This window comes from Chiloscyllium punctatum, chromosome 15 (genome assembly GCF_047496795.1).
Source record: "Chiloscyllium punctatum isolate Juve2018m chromosome 15, sChiPun1.3, whole genome shotgun sequence".
Classification (NCBI taxonomy): Eukaryota; Metazoa; Chordata; class Chondrichthyes; order Orectolobiformes; family Hemiscylliidae; genus Chiloscyllium; species Chiloscyllium punctatum.
This window is the reverse complement of record NC_092753.1, coordinates 36040245-36064261: the sequence shown is the minus strand read 5'-3', so window position 1 is coordinate 36064261 and position 24017 is coordinate 36040245. Positions and strand designations below refer to the sequence as shown.

At 39.7% G+C, this 24017-nt stretch overlaps 1 protein-coding gene across 1 annotated transcript in view; it reads right to left on the bottom strand.

The window, feature by feature from the left end:
* The window catches only part of LOC140486199 (cilia and flagella-associated protein 47-like), a 482883-nt gene that overhangs the window by 136925 nt on the left and 321941 nt on the right, over positions 1 to 24017 (bottom strand). The window contains exons 53-54 of the mRNA XM_072584990.1: positions 11990 to 12165; positions 3473 to 3580 (exon numbers count right to left, since the gene is read on the bottom strand). Of these exons, the coding sequence (XP_072441091.1) occupies positions 3473 to 3580; positions 11990 to 12165 (284 nt within the window). The remainder of the gene's footprint in view (positions 1 to 3472; positions 3581 to 11989; positions 12166 to 24017) is intronic.

Genomic DNA, 24017 nt, shown 5'->3' with positions numbered 1-24017 from the left:
TTTCAAGATTTTTGACAAATTTCACTTTCTTCATACTAGAGGCTGCTTGGTGAGATGTTGCTCTCTGAAAGGTTCTTGTTAAATTTGTTCACCTCTCAATATCTCTCTTCTGTTTCCTAAGCAAATGTTTGGTCACTGTTACTAATCTTTCCTCCTTTAATGTCCACATTCTTAAACCTTAAAAAATAAAAGCCTGCTGGCGTATTTCAAGTTGCAGGGAGTACGACAAGGCAGATTGTACTTCACCTGTAACATTAGCGTACCACAGCTCTTGGAACAAAGAACAACAAAGAACAATACAGCGCAGGAACAGACCCTTTCGCCAATCAAGTCTGTGCCTACACATTTAGCCCTTCCATACTATAACTGTCTTCACTTACAGGATTCATATTCCTCTATTCTTTTCCTATTCATATATTTGTCCAGGTGCATCTTGAATGCTACTGTTGTGTCTTCTTCCACTACCTCCTCTGGCAGCATGCTCAAGGCACTCAATATTCTCTGTGTGAAAGCCTTGCCTTACACATCTCTTTTAATCATCCCCCCTGCACCTTGAACCTGTGTCCCATAGTAACTGATCCCCTCCACCCTGGGAAAAAGCCTCATACTTCCCACTCTAACCATGCCATTCACTATCATATAAACTTCTTTCAGGTCATCCCTCAACCTCCTGTGTTCCAGTGAAAACAGACCCGGTCTATCCAACCTTTTCTCATAGCTAAAATCCCTCATATCAGGCAATCCCTCATATCCCTCATATCAGGCAACTTTTTCTGTACCCTTTTCAAAGCATCCACATCCTTCTGGTAGTGTACTGACCAGAAATGTATGCATTATTCCAAGTGTGGCCTAAGTAAAGTTCTATAAAGCTGCAGCATAACTGGCCTGTCCTTATACTCAATGTCCCTTCCAATGAAGGAAAGCATGCCATAGGTCTTTAATACTTTGAGAAAATGAGGACTGCAGATCAGAGGACTGCTGGAGATCAGAGTCAAAAGTGTGGAGCTGGAAAAGCACAACAGGTCAGGCAGCATCCGAGGAGCTTTTCCTGATGAAAGGTTTATGCCCGAAATGTCGATTCTCCAGCTCCTCGGATGCTGCCTGACCTGCTGTGCTTTTCCAGCACCATATTCTTGTCTTTACTACCTTTACTACCCTACCGGGAAGCACAGTGGTTAGCACTGCTGCCTCACAGGGTCAGGGTCCCAGGTTCAATTCCAGCCTCCTGCAACTGTCTGTGTGGAGTTTGCACATTCTCTCCATGTGTGCATGGGTTTCCTCCGGGTGCTCCGGTTTCCTCCCACAGTCCAAAAATGTGCAGGTTAGGTGAATTGGCAACGCTAAATTGCCTGTAGTTTTAGGTGTAGGGGAATGGGTCTGGGTGGGTTGCTGTTCGGAGGGTCATTGTGGACTTGTTGGGCCGAAGGGCCTGTTTCCACACTGAAATCTAATCTAATCTAAAAACCTACCTGCGCTGCCACCTTCAGTGATTTGTGGACCTGATCCCACTGCATATCAGTACTCCTCAGGGTTATGCCATTCACTGCAAAATTTTCATCTGTACTTGACCTTCCAAAATGCATCATCTTATATTTGTCCAGATTAAACTCCATCTGCCATTTTTCTGCCCATGCCTCCAACTGATCCATATCTTTCTGTATCCTCTGATAATCCTTCTCACTATCTGCAACTTCAACAAGCTTTGTATCATCACAAACTTCCTAAATTAGGCCAGCCACATTTTCCTCCAAATCATTTATGTAGACAGCGAACAGCAGAGGTTCTAACACTGAATCCAGTGAAACACCACTAGTCACACCCCTCCATTCCAAAAATCATCCTTCCACCGCTACCTGTGTCTCCTATGATTAAGTCAGTTCTGTATCCGTCTTGCTAGCTACCCCTGATATCATGTGACTTCATCTTTTGTACTAGTCTGCCATGAGGGGCCTTGCCAAAAGCTTTACTGAAGTCCATGTAGACAACATCGATTCCTTTTCCCTCAATCATCTTTGTTACCTCTTCAAAAAAATTCAATCAGGTTTGTGAAATCCAACCTCCACTCCACAAAACTATGCTATCACTAATACATCCATTTGCTTCTAAATGCAGAAAGATCTTGCCCTTGAGAATCTTTTCCAATAACGTCCATACCACACTTGTGAGGCCCACAGGCCTGTAATTTCCAGGATTATCCCTGTTACCCTTTTTAAACAATGGGACAACAGAGACAAAGCTCAAAGTTTTCAAGAGTTATGTTGTGTGTCAACAATAATAACTTTGAAGACTGCATTTTAAAGACTCACTCTGAATAATTAAAATGAAATTTCCATGAAATAAAAGTACATGACAAATAGGCATGACAGTCATGAATAGAATAGTGTTATCAGAAATGCAACAAAAGAAACTCACACCATATACACATCTTTTTATTATACTTATGTCACTGTACCCTAAAGGTGCTCAGTTATTATATTTTCAGTGAATTTTCCACAACTGCATCTTACTGCAACTATACAAAGTGCTGATGAGACCACATCTGGACAACTGTGAGTAGTCTTGGTCCCATTAAGGAAGGAAGTATATAATTTCATTGGAGGCAAGTCAGAGAAGGTTCAGATGATCCCTGCATGAAGGGATTGTTTAATGAGCAAAGGCTAAACAGATTGGGTCTCTACTCAGGTTAAAGACAAGGACTGCAGATGCTGAAAACCAGAGTCTAGATCAGAGTGGTGCTGGCAAAGTACAGCAGATCAGGCAGCATCTGAGCAGGAAAATCGACATTTCAGGCAAAAGCCCTTCATCAGGAATCTCTATTTTGCCAGAAACATCGATTTTCCTGCTCTTCGGATGCTGCCTGACCTGCTGTACTTTTCCAGCACCACTCTGATCTAGACTCTGGGTCTCTACTCAGTGGAGTTTAGAAAAAAAATGTGATCTCACTGAAATGTACAGGATTCTTAAGGGGTATGACAGGGTAAATGCCGAGAGGATGTTGCCCCTCGTGGGAGAGTTTTGGACCAGAGGGCATAGTCTCAGAATAAAGGTGTGCCAATTTATGACTGAGATGAGGATGAAGTCCTTCTCTTAGAGGGCTGAGTGTCTTTGCAACTCTTTGTCATGGGGGTAGAATTCTTGAGTCCATTTAAGGCTGAGATAGATTCTTGATCAATTGGGGAATCAAGAGTTACTGGGAAAATGCAGGAAAGTGTCTGGACAGCATGCAAAACAACACTTTTCACAGCATTTCAGTGCATGTGACAATAATAAATCGAATAAGGAATATCGGATCAGCCATGTTCCTATTAAATGGTAGACCCAGCTCAAGGGGCCGAATCATCTACTCGTGTTTCTGTTTCTTATGGTCTTAAAAGCAATGATAAGTAACTATTACAAAGTTTTATGTTGGACACTTATGGGGTTAACAGTTATGTTTACTTAGAAATTATTTGTTACATAGTAGAGTACTTACTTTCCCAGCTCGCACTGCAATTCTGGAAGGGAAATTGGTGTTGGCTTCTTTGCAGTGAGGTTTAGTTCATACCAAAATTCTCCAATGCGATCTGAGTGGAAGGTAACACTGCAAATAAGAACAGACAGGAAATTTATTTTTTTCGCTCCTCAAAATTAAAACCAATGAAGGTTTTCACCTTTATGACATCACTTGCATCATTTGCTGATAAGGCCCAACTTTATTGTCTTCTGGAGATCCAAAGAGATTATAGACATTAATTCCCTGAGGGAAATAAAACAGAAATACCCAGAAATGAACATATTGGTCATACTGGAGCACTGTTCTGAAGTATACAAACAAGTCAGACCAGAATGTGTCATATAAGGTTTTACTTGCTTTTCCTTCTGGGTTGCCTGTCTATTTTGACATTTTAAATACTTTTAAACAAGAAAACTAGGAGTACGCTCAATGCACAAGCAATAAAAGTCCTTCTGATGGAAAAGGTCGATATTTAAATGCAGGAAAACATTGAGAGTGCAGTCAGAAGTTCAGGATTTTGTAAGTTGTTTTACTGTGCTAAAATGTCACATGCAATATTATGAAAACATAAATTGCATACAACCAGATCTTAAAAATTAGGGGCAAGATTTGGTGTTCCATGCAGCAAGTGTGGGTAACGGGTGTGTGCGGGGGTGGGGGGAACTGACTCCCCCAACAAGAAAGCTTGCAGGATTAAGTTGCCATCAGCCACTTCAGTGCTTCTTGATGAATCAATAGTGAAATAATGCTTCACCAAAAGCTGCCAGGCATTGGCTGAGACAGGGTTCTGATATTTGGTGCAACTCATTATTGGTGACCATCTTCACCAAAGCAGAGGAACAGGAAAAGGCTTCAAGAAATCTGCACTGATCCTGAAGGCCAAAGCTAAAATCTCAAAACTTTGAGAAAATAATTTAAAGTTCTTTAAATCATATGCAGTTGAAACTAATTTAATACCTCCAAATAAACATTTGTAATTATACACTGAAAAATGAAACTTTTAATCATCTAGATAAGATCAATATACTTTAAAAGATCACATAAATAAAAGTTATTTTTCAATACTTGACAAAATACTGCAAAACAAGTCATTCCATTACAAGTAACCAGTGGCTTGCAACAAATTCTACAAGCAAGCCTCAACAAATCTAGTCTTGAGACATTCCTTTCTGCCGTTAGCTATCAGGTACTAGGGAATATAGCACATATCAAAGAAAGCCTATCGACTCAACACCATACCTGCCCCACTCTTCAATCCTGCACCCTCTATTTAGTGCAGCAGGCAGGATGCATGCCTTTTGGTTTCCTTTCATTTTCCTTCAGGATCCCTCCACTGACTGTCTCAGATACCCTTAGACAGATGACCAGATGGTTAAATGAACAAATTCTCCCTTGTTAATCATGAATAAGGTCATGAAAGGTTCAACAACATGTAACCAGACTTTCCTTTTCATTATGACACCAAGTTAGAACCCTGTAGTACTGTGGAACCTTTTAGCATTTAATACTAAAACGTACCTTTTAAAAGAGGATTGATACAGCCAAAAACATCTGTGGATGTAAATTAAATGACATCTAGTGAAGAGATCATTTGAAGGAATGTACCAACTAATGTGTCAAAGAAGCTCTAAACAGACTGGACTGCAGTCCCTTGTAACTATAAAGACCACAAGAGGTTGAGGAAACCCTGCTGAACAACAAGCCAATCCCAGTGGGTAATATTTAAAACTACAGAGTGTTTTTGTTTTCCTTTGATGAATACACAAGGACATGGGTTAAAAGTCCAGTTTCATCTCTATTGGAGTAAATGCTCTTGTGTGTACCTCCCCAGGTTTCAGAATTAGCATACAGTGTAGGTCACAATCGAACAAATATGCCCTAGTCACCTTCCTGTTGCAGATAAAGACTCTTAATTACTCTGAGGGCTGAAAACAAGCTTTAAAAAAAATCAGGAGAAAGGAACTTCAATCAGCCTACACAACTAAGAATCTCAAAAAACAACTGTTCAACCATCAACGTCAATGCTACCAGAAACTCCCGCTGCAACAGACAACATTCAACTAGCTACTCTTCATGAACAATTCAGAGATTAATCTATACATCTTTTCTTTTAACTTTTTATCCTTTAGACTCACTTCTTATCTCTACCTCCCGTGAGTACTGTATGTGTACAGCATGATTACTCTCATTTAGTAATTAATAAACTCATTCTTGATCAACTCAAGAAAGCCTGGTGAAATTGGCTCCTTTTAAAATGTAAGTTCATGCACAAAGAAAAGGATACAAATACATTACTTTGTTGCAAACAATAAGATTGTGGGCGAATAACAAAGGGGAGCTAATTCATCCCTCCTCATGGGGGAGCTTAACAGTTTGAAGTATACTTTCTGGATCTGTAACAAATTGGCCCGGAGGTAACAGTGACTAATTCACAAAACTGTTAATTGTCACTATTTGCATGTTTTTTTAGTGATCTGCACAAAAACAGCTAAGATACAGTTGTTCTTGCCATCTTCTAATGGTACTGAAAATCAATCAAGTTGCTATTTTTATTTAGGACAAATATTACCATAGTTCGAAAGCAAATGTCCTTCCTTTCAAATGTTTGCAAAATTAACAGTTCAAAATGTGTTATTGATGTTACTTGTCAAAGGTTTTCACACCTACCATTACCCAAAATGAGAATGTGATCCTTCTTTAAAATAGGAAAAGAAAACTAATGGAAAATTGTCAATTCCATTGGAGTAAAAACATCAGACAATAGTGACTCAGCAGGACTGAGTCTGTCCCAAGTGCAATTAAAGGCTGTGTAAAACAGTGGTACAGGCACTTCAGCTAATTATATTTAATCAGACATGATTCTCAAAAAAAAACTGTTTGAAATTATTCACATTCTTATAATTGATATATCAAATTACAAATGTTTGCATTATCCCAAGTACTGTTTATTTAAAACTACATTGTATAATGTTTTAAAAACATTGAAATCAGATCAGATTATGTAATCACACTTCACAAATCTATTTTAATCCTATTGGGAAGAGTAATATCTCAAATTACTGTCATTGTGGAAATCATATAGATTTTAGGTAATGCAATGTTCTTGTGATAAAATTCATTCTGTTTGTGTGTGCGCTCCAAACCTGTGGATAATTAGTCAGCCATAGAATTGTAACATTCAAAGTACCAAGATGTTCCGGTATAGGTCAGATTTGATCCTTAAGTACACAAGATTTCTAATTGGTCACTCAAATCAGTTCAAGGGTCAGTCAGTTTTAATCAGTGACTGAGGGAGCCAGAGAAAATGGTTCCATTCATCCAAATCGCAGCTGTCACATCAGAGAAGTCTGACGCTCATTGAAGTCCCAACAGCCGTTTGGTTTGCAGCTCTCAAGAGGTCCTCAATGCTGGTTAGAAATGAGAGAGTTACAATTTGAAAGAAGCCCGATGGGCCATTTAGTATAGGAAAGAAGTGGTGCTCAAGGAAGCTCATAAGTAGTGTTCACTTGGTACAACTTAGGAGTCTGGAGTTCAAAAACATTGAAAAGATCCAAGATAGAGCTGCGTAAACTAACCACAAGTTACAATGAAGGATGTTAGGTGAGTGCAGATCAAAGCGAATAAAGTACAAAGTATCATGCTTCCAAAATTTTGGAAGTCATCAATAAAGTAGTGACAGCACATTCTCAGAGTGCATTCTATGAGCTCAGCCATCTGTGTTGTCTGGTCAGGCATGCCCTTTACAGTTACAGCATATAATTGTTTTCCAGTCTGTCAATTTCACAGAACAAAGGTATGGCAACTCTGCTCTTGCCTTCTTGTCCCCGACGAGGTTAAAGGCTTGGGAAACAGTGAACCTGTTCTCTTAAGTGTTCAAGTCTGAACTACTTGCCTCTTAGAATAAACAAAAGAGACACAAATGCAAGGTGGCTTCTCATATACCTCCAAGTGCGCCCTATTGAAATCCAAACATCTGGAATCGTCATTTTTTCAGATCAATGACATTTTTGGGGCATTTTACTCCCTCACCCTAGAGTCCATACCTGAATCTGCCTCCCTTTGCCAGATAAAATTCTGTCCATGTGACAAATTCTGGATGCCATCCTTTAAGAAAGAAAAAAGGCTTTGGAGATGTGACAGCAATATTGATATGATTCCAGGTATGATGTACTACAGTTTTATATATATATTAGATTCGAGAAACTGGCATTTTCTTTTAAGAGCAGTGAAGAGCAACAAGAGATTGGTGAGAGGTGTTTATAATCATGAAGGATTTAGCTAAAGAGAAATAGTTTTCAATGACTGAAAAATTAAGGCTATGGTTTGAAAGGTAAAGAGTCAGAGGCAACCAGTGTAAAAAAAATTGTTTCACAAGTGGTTAGAATCTGGAATGTGCTATCTGAGAGGGAGTTGGATATAGATTCAGCAGTATTCTTCAAAATAGACTTATGTAAATACCAGAAAAAGAATAAAAACTGCAGAACCATGGGGAAGGAGCTGAGGATTGAGACCAAGAAGGATTGCTCTTTCAAAGATTCGTTGAGGTAAATAATCTCTTTCTGTAAATTGTAAAGAGTACGACTAGTCATTTGAATTTCTCACAGTAAAAGAATGCACAATTTTTAGTGTGCTTTATTATTCACTGAGATTATAATCATTCGGGAATGAGAGTACTTATTTTGTGCTGATTTATTCAATCAGGTGATGAACACTTATATTGGGTACAGAGATTGATGAAATTGATATTCAAGGATGGACAAGGAACTGAAGATTTGGCATACTTGAAGAGTGAAGAGAAGGATTTATGACAGATGTGGTAAAGGTACTTTATGTTTAACATATGTGAACACTTCATTGGCAAGTTGAAATCTGTTGTTTCTTGCAGCCGTCACCAAAGAATCCTAGGTTGATTTTCATTGTCAGTCAACACTGAATGAGGCCCAATAATTTGAGAAGATTTGAAACAAAAATATAATCTTCATCTGTCCAGTTTGCTTTGTGAAATCTATCACAGTACTCTTCATCCTTTTCTTCCCTGTTGCATTTGTTTCTCCTTAAATTGCAAGTGAAACACAGCTCCTTCCATTTTCACCCATACACTTTACACCCACCCGTGTCCTCAGAATTGGCACAAAATTATGCTAATACCTTCTTACAACTGGAGTACATTGCAAATTTTGTTCACACTAGAGAGGTGTTATATTGCATACCTCCCCCTCTTTTCTCACAATTTTCTGCTACGTTTCAGCATCCCTTCATGGGAAGCTGGATCATAGATATTTAGAAAGTTTTAAGCATTACATTCTAATCTAGACCCAATCACCTTGTAAGCTCTCAAGTATCAAAGAGGACAGAACTGAAAGGGAAAGTGAGGTGACCATCAGGCCTTCGATCCGATGGAAAATACTGCCATGGAAATAGTTGGCACTGGCAGGATGCATTGTATTGGATAAAGTGAGCCTGGAGATCAAGTGCAGAAAGGTGAATGGCTGTTTCTGTGACATTTTTTGGAGTTGCATTCATGTTTACAGACATCAACTATTGCTTTTCCTTCTCAGGTTCAGCCTCAAGTATGCATCCTGTACATGCGGCAATCAACCAGAAGATGCATTAGCACTTGTGCTTAACTTCGCAAGAACCAGCACATAAATTGATGCCTTAGGACGGTGGAATAATTTGTTTTTGGTAATTTCTTCAGGGTCATGATCATCTCTGACTAGGTCAGCAATTTATTACCTATCCCTGCCATTGAGAGTTGGCAGGTTATCCGCCTGGATGAGTGTGGCATGTATGGCTGAAGTACTCCTAGAATGTGATTAGATTAGTTTAGTTTTTTTTTTAAGATTAGATTAGATTACTTACAGTGTGGAAACAGGCCCTTTGGCCCAACAAGTCCACACCGACCCACCGAATCGCAACCCACCCAGACCCGTTCCCCTACATTTACCCCTTCACCTAACACTTCGGGCAATTTAGCATCACTAATTCACCTAACCTGCATATTTTTGGACTGTGGGAGGAAACCGGAGCACCCGGAGGAAACCCACGCAGACACGGGGAGAATGTGCAAACTCCACACAGTCAGTCGCTTGAGGCGGGAATTGAACCCGGGTCTCGAGCGGTGTGAGGCAGCAGTGCTAACCACTGTGCCACCCGTGATTGGGCAGAGAGTTCCAGCATTTCAATCCACTGACAATGAAGGAATGGTGCTACATTTCTAACTCATGACAATGAGTAATTTATAAAAGCTTACAACACTGGGCAGCCTGTTGAAGCATATAGAAGAGTTTGCTTCCAGAAATTGTGGAGTTCTGTTATAAGTATTATAGACATTACACTTTCTTGGAGTTTCCAGTATAATTAGAAAAATCTCTCATTAATGATCCAACTGACACCAAGCTAACTCTGGTTCAAGGTAGGTCAGGAACTGACCAGCTAGTGATTTCACTTGTGTTACAAATCTCCTATAGTTGCAATCAAAATGGTTCTGTAAGGCTGCTGAACTACATTTCCAGGATATTGTCAGAGTCACAAAGGGAAGCATATATTTCCCCCTCTCTCATTGATAGCACATACAGTCCTCATGTCTATATGCACTAATCCTCAGCAAATAAGTGGCAAGTGGCTATAAGACCTATTCATCCTCAGGGTAGGCTGAAGGAGGCTCCCCTTTTATACAGTCTTACTAACACCCCATCTACAGCTTCCAGAGATTTCCTCTTGTTTGTCTACTACTGTTGTGCCTCTTCCTTCCAGCAGAATGGATCAACTAATTTGAATTCCATGCCCTGCCATTGCAAATGCCTGATAAACTGATGAATAGCACAAGTCACCTGCTCAATATATTTGCAAACCGATGGTTGATTTGTGTTAAAAATATCTCTGTCGGCTGCTCGATAAGAGCTGGATACATAGAGTATGCACAGTATAAAGAATATCATGACCTTAATGCCACTGGCAGTCTTATCCAGTGATGGACATTAGCTTGAGGTGAATCCTAGCAAAGCTGTGTCATTGCTTTCTTAGCAAAGAGAAATTTGTAAAGACTGCTATGTGATATGACTCGATAGATGTGCCTTGGTCTGTTTGTACTTGAAATCTACACGTCATAGATCTGCCTCACATCTCTTTTTTTCATGGCATTCCTGAGCTTCCAAATAATACAGAAAGATGAAAATGCTTTTCCGGAAGTCACATTTTAACAAAACAAATATGAAAACAAAAGGACGAGGCAGAAAAGCTAACTGAGACAGTATTATTTTAAATAAATCACAACAAATTTTTAAAAATGCTTTCTATAGAAAAAAAGAAAATCATGATTTGACTGCTGTCAACCTGCAACTTGCCGTGGACTATTTAAACAGATGGACTCAAAACTAGATGCAAGCATCAAATGGAATTCAATCCAGGTAATGAATTTTGGAGTGAAAACAGGCAATGGTATACACAATTAATGATGGGATATTGAGAAGCATAGATAAGCAGAACGACCTTGGAGGATGCGTCCACAGATCCATATATATTGGGTGGTCAAGACATTCTTTTATTATGCAAGGCATTAACAGTAAGGGCAATGAGATTATGCTGGCAACCCATCAAAACAGTAGTTAGGTCACAGGAGCATGTTGTTTAGTTTTCGCCACTGCTTTAGAAAGGGTGTGATCACACTAGAGGAGGTTCAGAGAAGGCGATCTTTTTATTGCTTCATGGAATGTGGGCATCACAACAAATGTTTGGCTCTCATTTATGGCCCATGTTGGACTGCTCTCGAGAAGATGGTGATGAGATGTTTAGGTTAAATAAATAGGAAGGATCTGTTTCTCTTTCCAGGGAGGTCAATAAACAAGGGAAGCAGATTCCAAGTAAACCGTAGGAATTTAGAAGATGACTTTCACTAAAAGGATATGAAACCTATCGCCCGAAAGGGTTGATGAAAAGAAATCTTTATAGTAGCAATCTTTGTTTTAACTGGCACCTTATTAATCGGCTCTCTAAATAAACCGTCAAAAATTACATACCTGAAATACTGAAAGTTTACTGTATTATCACGATCTCTGTGATGTCCAAGTAGTCAGTTGAATTGATGGTTCTTTGCTGGTAAGCTTTATTTAGGGCAAAGCTGCATTATTTTTAAGTGTAAATAAAGTATAACAGCGATGTGTACAGCCCCTGCATTAGGTTTCTATTTTTAGTGTGTGTTTTTGCATTGATTATATGGACTTTTTGATCAATTGGAATATTTGATCAATTAGTCCTGGTTCCCAAGGTGCCAAATAATGGAAAGCTTGCTGTATTTTTAAAAAACGGATATGTGTTTGAAATGCCATAATCTGCAAGGCGAAAGACCAAGAGAGGAGAATGAAATTTGGCTGGAAAATGCTTTATCATCTGGCCTAAACATGGCATGGAAGATGTCTTTTTCTGTGTCACTAAGTTCTATGACGAGTAACCAATATCCTGGTTATATTTCAGCATAATGTACAAATTTTATCTTACCTTCCACGTCTTTCGCCAACAACATGAGGAGTGTACCTAGCTTTATAAGAAATAACTTCTTTTGGCCCAACTGCCAGGTTAGTGTCTCCAGTAATCCCAGCTCCATTCAGCATCACATCAAGCACCAAGGGTTCTTGAAGAGGATTACTTATAGGGATGATCACATCAATGGCATCCTAGATACAAGATTAACATGGTTTGATAAACTGCTGGCACAGGAGTCATCATATAATTGATAATTTTAGAAAATCAAATTATTTATTTGTTCTAATTCAAAGGCTTAGTAATTCAGATGAAATTGAAATGTTGCAGGCAGAACTCATATTCGTTCTCTAATACAGAGAGCTGTCACGTACCTGAGGTTACAAAATTTTACCTGTTTCTACACCATGAAGGAGCACCCATTATAGGTAATGGTTTAGAAAAAAAAGAGATTTAAAAACATTAGTTGATATATTGGTAGTAGCTGATAATTCTGAGGTGGCAAGTGGGAAAACAGGTTCGAATTTAAGTTCAATTGAAACAGAAAATGCTGAATTATACGTAGCAGGCCAGGCAGCAACTATGAGGAGAGGAAATAAATCTTTCCAGTCTACAACCAATCCACAGAGTTGGGAAGAGTTAGAAATTTAATAGGTTTCAAGCAATTAAAAGGGGGGAAAGGTGAGGAAAGAGAGAATGGCCACCTGTGATTGGATGGTTGGCAGGACAAAATAAATGCAGGAAAAGTACAAAATAAAAATACATCAGAACATTTTTAATTAAGGTTTCTATTTCATTTTGCTCCCCAGCATGTGCATTCAAAAGGTAGATGCAGCAATCAGCTAGTCAGATATTTTCTTTATCCAAGTTCTTTATTGGGCGGCACGGTGGCACAGTGGTTAGCACTGCTGCCTTACAGTGCCAGAGACCCGGGTTCAATTCCTCCCTCAGGTGACTCTCTGTTTGGAGTTTGCACATTCTCCCTGTGTCTGCGTGGGTTTGCTCTGGTTTCCTCCCACAAGCCAAAAATGTGCAGGTTAGGTGAATTGGCGATACTAAATTGCCTGTAGTGTTAGGTGAAGGGGTAAATGTAGGAGTATGGGTCTGAGTGGTATATGCGTCGGTGTGGACATGTTGGGCCGAAGGGCCTGTTTCCACACTGTAAGTAATCTTATCCACTATACATGTTTCACCCTTTTTGCAATATTTTTACAAATACAGGCTTATTGAACCAGGCTACAAATGCAGTTGTAGTGATTGGAACAATGGCCAGGTGGATCACGTAAAATGAGATCCCTGTTCGACCCAGGTTAACAATTCCAATCAAGGAGTCCTGGTTGACAGATATAAACAGGAATCTCAGAGATTCTCCTCATTCTAGGGACTGGCTCTGAACTGACTGGTCAGAGTCCATGCACTGTGCACGTGTAATAAAGGGTGACTTGGTGATGGGATGTCAGCCTCCATAGTATTATTTCAGCAGTGCTTTTAAAAAATAAGAAAGAAACCTATCAATTACTTGAGTTTAGTTGGAGGGATTCATTTTTATAATCATTTCCCTCATGTTGACTTGGCAAACATTTTAGTCTTTTTGATCTGTACACCCTTGCTTACTTTGATCAAATTGTACTGCTTGTAAAAAAGCTTTTTACTGTACCTCGGTACACGTGACAATAAATAAATCCCAAAGTATCCCAAATGCTTTCTTAACTATCCTATTGACATGTTCCGCCAACTTCAAGGATCTGTGAATAATTACCGCAGGAGCTCTCCATTCCTCTAAGCTACCTAGTGTCCTACCATTCATTAAGTACACCCTCATCTTGTTTCTTCTTCCAACTCGCAACACCTCACATTCATCAGCGTTAAATACCTTTTGCCACTGCTCTGCCCATCTGACCAACCCGTCTAGATCTTCCTGTAACCTACAATGATCTTCTTTGCCAATAACCACTCTACTAATCTTGGTGTCCTTTGCAAATTTGCTTAACATTCCTCCCACGTTTACATCCACCTCATTTATGTATATAACAAACAAACAGTGAGTGTCCCAGTTCTGATCCTTGTGGTACACCACCGGACACGAGCCTCCAGTCAAACAGCCTTCTACCATTAGTCTTTGTGTCCTATTACTAAGCCAGTTTCTGATCTATCTTGTCAAATTTCCCTCACTTCCAAGTGCATTAATCTTCTCAATCAGTCTCCCATGTGGAACCTTGTCAAAAGGTTTTCTATGAGCTATATCAACTGAACTTCCCTCATATCCACACTTGACCATATTTGTTCGGCTTGACCTCTCTTTAACAAAGCCATGCTGTCTTAATTAACACATGCCTTTCTAAGTGGGTGTTAATTGGTCATTCCTTGGTTACCTAACCCATTGAACTACAATTGTTTTGTTACCAGAAAATCAATTAGTAATTTCATTCCATTATTTTACAACAATAATCAATTTATTTGCAGCTCCCAATTGTGCCAGTTCAAATAACAGGAATAAAATTATGCAGTATGCAATTTTGAAATTTGTTCAAAATTAAAATATTCATTTGCTCAAATGCATAGAATTGCAATTTAGTTATATTACTTCAATTAAAACAGATGAATTTGATATTTTGTACTCAGCTCTTCCAATCAGTACTGACAGACATGACTCTGATATTTCAGTCCTTCATGTAGGAGAGTATTTGATCAGGTACAGCTCACCCAAAGTATGTTGTTTGTGACTAGCTAAACTGAAGGAATCAAGTAATTAGCACAGTGGCAAATGCCCCGAGAAAGGTTCAGCACTTGGCTACTGCACAGAATGTTGAGTGGAAAGCCAGGAGCGGTAATTACAGCTAGCCACAGGCCTTTTGGCTGCTATCTAAAAGCAGCAACCAGACGGCCTTCAGCCCCTAAACTGAGGGCACTCTGTGGGAAACAAAGTTAATTTGCCTTTTCAAAGCTTCCTATGTCTTTCCATCTGCCTATGTTGGAACTTTTGACTCAAGGGAGGCTAAATGCAAGTGCTAGCAACAGCCTCATTATGAATCCACCTTGTGTTATCACAGGAAAAGGAGGAGGTAGAAGGGATTAAACTTCTTCCACCCATTTTCACTTCCTTTTATTGCTTCCTTCTATTGTTCTGCATTCCTGGGAAGGTGCATGAAACCAGGACTCAATAAAAGGAGAAGGAGATCTGTTGCCACATGCCCATTTCCCTCCCACCCAGGAGCGAAGCATTCCTCACGCTCGCAAAAATTGAATAAGAACAAAGAGTGCTGGAAAAACTCAGCAGGTCAGGCAACAACTGTCGACAGAAACCGAGCTAACAGGCGAAATTTTATCAGAAATCAGTTAAGTGGCAATTGTTGCAAGTTTCATGGATGGATTCTCTTCGTAAAACCTAGTGAGATTTCTCACACTATTTTTCCAAAAATTGCTTTGTTAGCTGGGCAACACAGAGACTATCCACACTGCTAGCACTTCCCAAGATCCAATGTCAGCGCCATCTTTGAAGCTCGGCTTGTGCATCCAATCAAGTGATGCTGGTCTGGAGTTGCCCTTCACCATGCACTTAGTTGGAGAGGAACCAAAAACAAATGTTTCTCACAGCACAAGTTTCACAAGGAATCCATCCTGACTTTCATCCCATCTTAGGAATATGTTTAAGATGACGCTGCCCTTTGCCTAATGCCCAGTGTACCCCAACACCTCCTCATTGTTCACTGAGGGACTATCACATATTGGCAAGTCTTCAAACGATGCAGAACATTCACCTTTATGCAGTAATAGCTAAAGTATGGAACAAACAAACAGAAGCGGCATAGGCCTCATGCAACAACAGAGCCTGTTCATTTCTGGAGCAACAACAAATTTATAGTTCATAAGTTATCAATGCACCCAGTTATCAATCACAACTACTGGAAACAGTTGCCAATTAGGTTCTAAAAATGGAGAATGATGGAGCAACTCTGGAGGTTTGGAAGGATCTATGGAGAAAGAAACAGTTAACACTGAGTCCAGGATGACACATGTTGAAGATTTCTGCTGTTGCCATGTCAACAAAGTCCTGTCTGGCCTGTTGTGCTTGTTCACTGAAGATGATATTCCTCTTGTTCAGTCTTTCTCCTTGGAATATTGCTGCTACTCACCCAGCTCTTCAGAATCTGTCACATCCCAACATTGACTGCTCCAGCTGTGCAAAGCACAACACACTACAATTATGCAGCACACTCTATCCGGACTGTACCGCAGGCCTCCCTCAAACCAAAATAAGCATCAGCACTTCACTTTCAACAGACCTATCATCTGGGCGAAAGTAGATATTGCAAAATTAGAGTAGTGCTGAAAAAGCACAGCAGGTCAGGCAGCATCTGAGGAGTGGGAAAATCGTCATTTCGGGCAAAAGCCCTTCATCAGGAACCTATCTGCTCCTATCATCTGTTTCACAATGGCCCTGGTGAAAGAATGGGCAGCAGTGTATCTCCATTTAGATTCAGTCAAGGGTTGTGCATTAGAGGTATCAGCCATGGTTACAGAACAGTTGGCCATATCTCTCAGTAACCATATTATTTTTTACTCACTCATGCATGTAGGCATTACAAACTGAACCAGCATTTATGGTCTGAAACTTGTTGCCCTTGAAAGGTTATCCAGCCCTATATGGTTTAATATCCTCCTCCATACAATGAGTGATGAAGGACTCTGACAAGGAGGGCCGTGTAATGTCTCTATGTGGGCTTTTGACATAGAAACCTTATTGTGATTAGTGCAGCACCAAGCCATGATCCACAAATACAGTAGGAGATTGTAAATGCTGTATGATCACTGATAGCATGTCCTATCTGCCCCCACACCATCCAATAGAAGGCAACATTGCATATAAGAGCATGTTGGTGAACATCTCAATGTAAAAACAATGTCCTTCTGCACTGCATGAGACCTTGTACTCCTTTACGAATTGTGACCATTTCTGTTTCACAGAGATGCCTATCCTAAATTTATGACCAGTGCCTGATAAATGCAACGGCCCCCCAAAACAGCCTCACTTCACTCAAAAGTACAGCCCACAAGCTTAACAGAAAACACCCACCAAATCCAGATGTGGTCAGAGCCATTTTCCATTTCCAGTAAGAATTGATGACTTATACAAATATGGAGGCACAGTGAGTCACAGGCTCAACTGGTAATCAAAGCCACCCACCCTCCATACCTCATGTCCCCTTTTCCTGGCACTCCCTGTTGAGTTCATCAGTACTGAGCTTCCACTCGGCAACACCTAGCTTAAAGAGTCGAGCGATGAAACTGTAAATCCCCAGTGCTACAGCTTAGTCATGTCAAATAATGTACTGCATTGCACCCCAATAAGGCCAACATGGCACTGAATTTCAATTTTGCCCTCTCCTGTGATAAGCCATATTGTCCAATATACCACTGTCTTCCCCTTTCATAATTATTATCCCCTCTGCTTCCCAGATTGCTGCATCCAATCCCCAGAATTGAGTTCTCAAATCCCCTACCGCCACAGTGGCCCTGATAACACCCCTTGACTTAAAGAACAATAGACTGAATAGGCCAACCCCTGACTATCTTGTCTGGTGAACCCTGAGTGATGACAGACTAGACTCTAGATCAAGTTCTGTGCAGCTCCTGACTGACATGCTGTGTCTTCCTGGTCTAGTTGTACTGGACATGCAGGACTGACCACAGCAGAATCCTTGGATTGCACTGTTACAAACCATCCAAAGCAGTCACCTGACCTTACCCAACCCCTGGACTGACTGTCAGGCATGACAGCAATACTTTGAGCCTTTAAGGTCTGGCTGTGGGAGCAAAGCACAAAAAGGTAGGGCAAAATGTGAACAGTCAAGGAGGCACAAAGTGAGTGAGCCATGAGAGAGGAAGCGAGGAACCCGGAGATATACTCTGGCCGAATCTGGAATTAGTTTCAGTCCATGTGCACGACATGTCCCATGCTCCAAAATGGAGCACTGATGTGCAGAGGCATCTTGCAAGTGGATTGGAGATGTGTCATTATTAAGTGATAAGGCTGATGAGTGTCTGATGCTAACATCCATGGATAGGAGGAATACATGTAGTCACTAGCCATAGACCATGCTCTGAGATGTTGGTCCATGGTTTCCAAGATAGAAAGGTGGAGGATTAAGTGGTGAACTGACATTGGCAGACAGCCACATTGACTTTCATATTGAGTATAGTTACCTTCCAATTGATCATCAACCTGAAACATTAACTCTGTTTCTCTCCCGAACCGCTGGCTGACCTATTAAGTTCTCCCAATACTTCTTGCTTCTATTTCAGATTTCCAGCATCCTTAGTATTCTGAATTCTTACCAGGAATAGAATATTGGGCTAAATATCTCATTAGATTTTCCAACTGAACTTGATTCTAATCATAACATGGAAAATCTGGAAGTACATTTGACTGATGATTGCAGACCCCATTACCCTTTCCAGAGGGAAAGTCATTTTGATACTTTAGTCTAACATCACTGTTTGGGAACTTATTAAAAGATGAAATAAAATGTGCTGCTGAGCACTTAAAAATTCACAGCAGATCAAGGAGTGGTCATCATTGAACTTTATTGACTTGTTGATTTTCAATTTGGAAATAAGTCTGAGCTCCCTGTGGCAGCTGGTAAAAATAGGAATTTCCTGGTCAGCCAAAGCCACATGGTAGCTCTAGCACAACAGCCTTCCCATGTTAAAAGAGTCCACTTGCAGACTCCTGACTAACAGAGTCTTGTTTGAGACTGAACAGTGAAGTTTATCCTAATATCAAATCTTTATGCCTAATACCTGAACACTTAGCTGTTGGTTCTCTCGTCTTCTATCGTAAAACCTAATGTTAGCACTAAAACATTTCAAACATTCCCTTCCTATCAATGAAGAATATATCCATATTCCACCAAGCCCCCAAGAAACCAAATTTTGAAAAAGCACTGTTGCTTCAGATTCTTGATTGTGGATTTAAGTGTGACTATTTATAAAACTTATTAGTTAGATAGTCTTTTCAACACAATTGATAATTTTATTTCCTAATGGATATTTGACATTCTGCCTGTGTAATGTCTCTGAAAGACATGTCAAGCACATTTGTTTTAATTATATGGATAGATGACATTTTTTGATCTGCTGTTTGATAAAAGTGGTTTGTGTTTCAGCAAGAATGAAAATTTCACACAATTCCAAAGATGGTTTACTTGTCAGAATAAACCAAAATATAAATCAACTTGTCAAAAGGGAAACTGAAGTTTTCTTTGCCCCTGAACATATTGTACTAAAATTTGTAGAAATTATTTGATGCAAAAGGTTAAGTACAGCATTAGTTAATATTTTATAGGCTGTAATATCTGTGGTAAAATGCAGTCTATGAGGTTACTGAAATATTGAAACCTTATTACCTTGTGGAGTTTGCACGTTCCCCCAGTGTCTGCGTGTGTTTCCATCAGGTGCTCTGTTTTCCTTCCACAGTCAAAAGATGTGCAGGTTAGGTGGATTGGTCATGCTGAATTGCCCCATAGTGTCCAGGGATATGCAGACTAGGTGCATTAGCCATGATAAATGTTGAGTTATGGTGACAGGGGCCTTGGTGCTGTGTCTGGGCTGGATGCTGCTTGTAGGCTCAGTACAGACTTGTTGGGCTGAATGGCCTCTTTCTGCACTGTAGGCAATCTATGATTGACAGATCTTGTGATGTATAACAAATGTATAGCAGGCCAACCTGTTCAAGTTGCATCTCCAATATTGCTGTCAGTTTCTCTTTAATCTGGTAACTACACACTTGTTATTGTAACTGGATGTTATTAATATTATTTTCACGATTAATGAAGCACAGACAGAAAAAAAATTAACTTTAATTTCCATCAAAGACAATACCACAACAATATCATAACATTGGACAGTTGTACTAACCGGCCTGTTCCTATTCTGATACAGCCCTCTGTCACCTTGCTAAGTCTTTGTAAGAGCTCACCTGAATCAAATTAGAGTCTCTTTAAGTTATGCAAATTGTGGTCCGAACACAAACATAGGCCCCAATTCTGATGGCCAGGTACAAATAAGCAAAGTGCCCCACATGCACATTACCAGTTTCCAACAGTCTTTGTGTCTGCTGGAGCAGTCCAAACAATAGGTGCACTTAGCATCTGGGTAAAAACAATAACTGCAGATGCCGGAATCCAGATTCTGGATTAGTGGTGCTGGAAGAGCACAGCAGTTCAGGCAGCATCCAAGGAGCTTCGAAATCGACGTTTCGGGCAAAAGCCCTTCATCAGGACTTAGCATCTGTTAGAACCCATGAAATCTGATAGTGTCCTCAGAAGAAAGCAGAGGTACAGTGGGGAACCATTTGTACCTATAGTTCATTTGCAGAATTAAAATGAGGTATAGGATTCTAATGATACAGCAGGCAGGGGCAACTGGTGGGTGCATTATGCCCACTGATCCTCTGATGGACATAGCATGGTTTGATGATCAAACAATAGAGATATGGTAGAAGGAACATAGAAGAAATGCATTATTTCCGTATTTCATTCTTTCTACTGAACCACTTACAATTTTCACTTGACACAGGAGGAAAGATCTCTGAGCAGGTATCTATGAGAACTGAAGTCAACAAGAGGCATGACCTAATAGCAGCTGAAGATACAAGAAAGATGTCATTATTGGAGATGAAAGAAATTTTCAAAGAGAAGGAAAGCAGAATATTCAAAATGATAATCACCCTGAAAAGTTTATCATATAAAGGTCAAGGAGAACTGTTAATGAGATGCTGACATCAGATCAATGGAATATAGATCTAATATAAGTAATTTTTTGTACAAGATAATAACATCAGGGGAAGTGCAGGAACAGACTCTTATCCACACCTTTATCACTTTGATTTGGTAAGTATTCATAACTGGCTTCCCACATTCTATCATCCAAAAGTTTGAGGCAATCCAAAACACAGTAGCCTATGTTCTAAAATACACGACATTCAATAATCCCTGTTCTCACATAAACTGCTGGATAACCAAAATCTCAATTTTAAAATTCTCATCATTGTTTTCAAATCCTTCTATGGCCTCGCCCTTCCCTACCTTTGTAAGCTCCTCAAGCACCCACAGCTCTCCAACATATCTACACTTATTAGTCTCTTGAGCATCCTATCATTAAGCACTACACCATTAATGGTCACACCTTCAGCTGTAAAGGCCTAAGATCTACAAAGCCCTCCCTCCCAGATTCTTGTTACCTCTGTGATCAAGCTGATGATAATTTGTTCTAATACTGTATCTCCTTACAGGGTTAGTTGTCAAGTTGTGCTTCGTAACAATCCTGTGAAATACCTTGGAGTGTTTTATCACATTAAAAACATGATATAAATGCAAGTTGTTTTTATTAGAAATAAGTCTTCAAGTTCAGCATAAAGCCAGACAATCACATGGCTCTGCATAACAATAATTACATTAACAGAAAACAAACAGGAATCAGCCTAAGCACCAGAAACAACAAAGATACACTCAGCCCTACTGATTCTACAAAAGGTCCTGCTTAATAACATCTGAGAGCTTCTGCTAAGATTGGGATAGCTGCCCCACAGACTATCAAGCAACAGCCTGATATAATTATTCTGACCAAACAATACACAAGACAAACATCATTATTCCTGTGTATGTCTTGCCCCACCAACAGGACAATCCCACTAGTTGTGGTAGACAGTGACATCCTGTTGGGAGAGTGATTTCCTGGGAATCCTGACCACCGACCGCATGAAATTTCATAAGTTTAGGTCAAACTGGAATAAAGGTAACCTCCTGCTGATTACCATCAAACCCCCAAATGCAACCTGGTTGAGGACATTCAGCTGACAAATGACGACTGCTCTATTTTGAACAAAAATTAGAAAAAAACACTGAGTGTGGCAATGGCTCAGAATATACACTGGGTGATGGACTGAAATATCCAACATCATTAGTGGCTGAGTAACACCATTACTGACTGAAGTGGTCAAGTCTTAAAGCTGCTAGGCTACATCTGGAACAGATGGTGAGACAACCACCAAAACAGAAAAAAACCTACTGGCCTTGTCCTTACTGATCTACCCATCAGACATGTATATGTCCATTACAGTATTGGCAGAAGAGACCACTACACAGACTTGTGGAGATGCAGTCCTGTCTTCACATTAAGGATAACATCCATTGTCTTCTTTGAGACTACTATTGTGCTAAATGGCAACCTGGTATTCTCAATGATTAGATTCGATTCCCGACAGTGTGGAAACAGGCCCTTTGGCTCAACCAGTCCACACCGACCCTCCGAAGAGTAACCCACCCAGACCCACTATCCTCCAACTAATGCACCTATCGCTACAGGCAATTTAGCATGGCCAATTCACCTGACCTGCACATCTTTGGACTGTGGGAGGAAACTGGAGCAACTGGAAGAAAGTCATGCAGACATGGGGAAAATGTGCAAACTCCACACAGACAGTCGCCCAAGGCTGGAATCGAACCTGGAGGAGCTCAGGACATCGGTAAAAGTGACAAAGCTGAAGCATTTGCAATTAACTTCAGACTAATATGTTTTTGCATCATGTTTCTCATTAATTTACTCAGAGGTCATCTGTCCTTTTCTTGTATCTTCTTATGTACTTAGTGCCAAAGTTTGTCTCATAATTCTCCTTGTGAAGGGCCTTGAGTGGGTTTATTATAATAAAAGATACTCTAAGTATTCACGATCTTCAAACACATTAATAATGCTGTTCTACTGGCTCTGTCAGCTGGTCACCTTACATTAAGGATCATAGCTTCCTGGCATGTTGCTGTATGGTGCCCAGGTAACACTTAGGATTTGCCTATATTTTATAAAATGGGAAAATTGCAAGACCGGTGAACGCATCTTCCTGGTTTAACTCAATGGCCAGCTCATATTCCATCTTTCCATTTCTTCCTTTATTGCTTCGTACATTGAGACCCCTGTTCACTTGTCAAGTAAAATGTACTCTGCTTCAGTCGTTGCTATGCATTGAAAATGAAGAAACTTCCTGCAATAGCATAATCTCTATTTGAAAAATAACACACAGGAAGAATCTGCAGATTAGTGTATTTAGAGATAGAATATCCTTAAATGGCAATTATCAGCCTTTTAACAAGGTGAAACACCATTGCGTACATCCAGAATCATTATTGGGCTCAGCAAATTCATGCTGAGAAGAAATTTGAGTGCAGCATTAAATGAGGAAGAAAAATCAGCATAAACATTATAATGTCTTCAAAAATTAGTTAAATCCAGCTGAGTATCTGACGTGATATATAGTCTAACAGAGAGAAATTATCAGTTGTCAGCCTTCCTGAATTATGAAATGAAACATGAAATGACTTATGCATTTACGAATCAATCCAAGTCAATCAGGGCATATGTGGACAATACCCAACCATTCTGATTAGATCAAATGTCTCCTATCAATCTGTCTTATATAATACAGGTATAAAATGGTTTCATATCTGCTCGTGGAAAGTTTTTTTTTAATGAACCATAGCAGACACATGGCTATAGTTCCTGATCTCAAGAAAAAAAGTCATTATTTAGAGGTTGGGTGCTTTTTGTACAGGGAAAGAAATCAATAATATTTCCCTAGACTTGTAGCTCCATTAAAAACATATAAAGCTGGTTATTTGGGGGTATCTCTTCCATTAAATGTTAGAATAAAATGAGTGATATTGATTCAAGGATATACATGATATATTTAATTGCTATCGAAGTCAGTCAAAATTGTCCACTATGTTAGAGTTCTCAGCTGAATAACAGTGGAAGGTGTAAGAAAAGACAAATTGTTTAAATTGGTTTGTTCACATTACCTCTGTACATTTTGGAGTGAGTCATTAAGTTTGAAATATTAGCACAGGGAGATTCTTGATTCCTCATTACACAAGCACAATGAATGGGATTTATTCTAGATCAGGGATCTAGTCTGTTTCTTTCTTGTTCTGTTTCTTAACTCAGAACAACAAAAAAATTATTATAAATTCTGCTAATAGTAAGTTTTAATGATCAC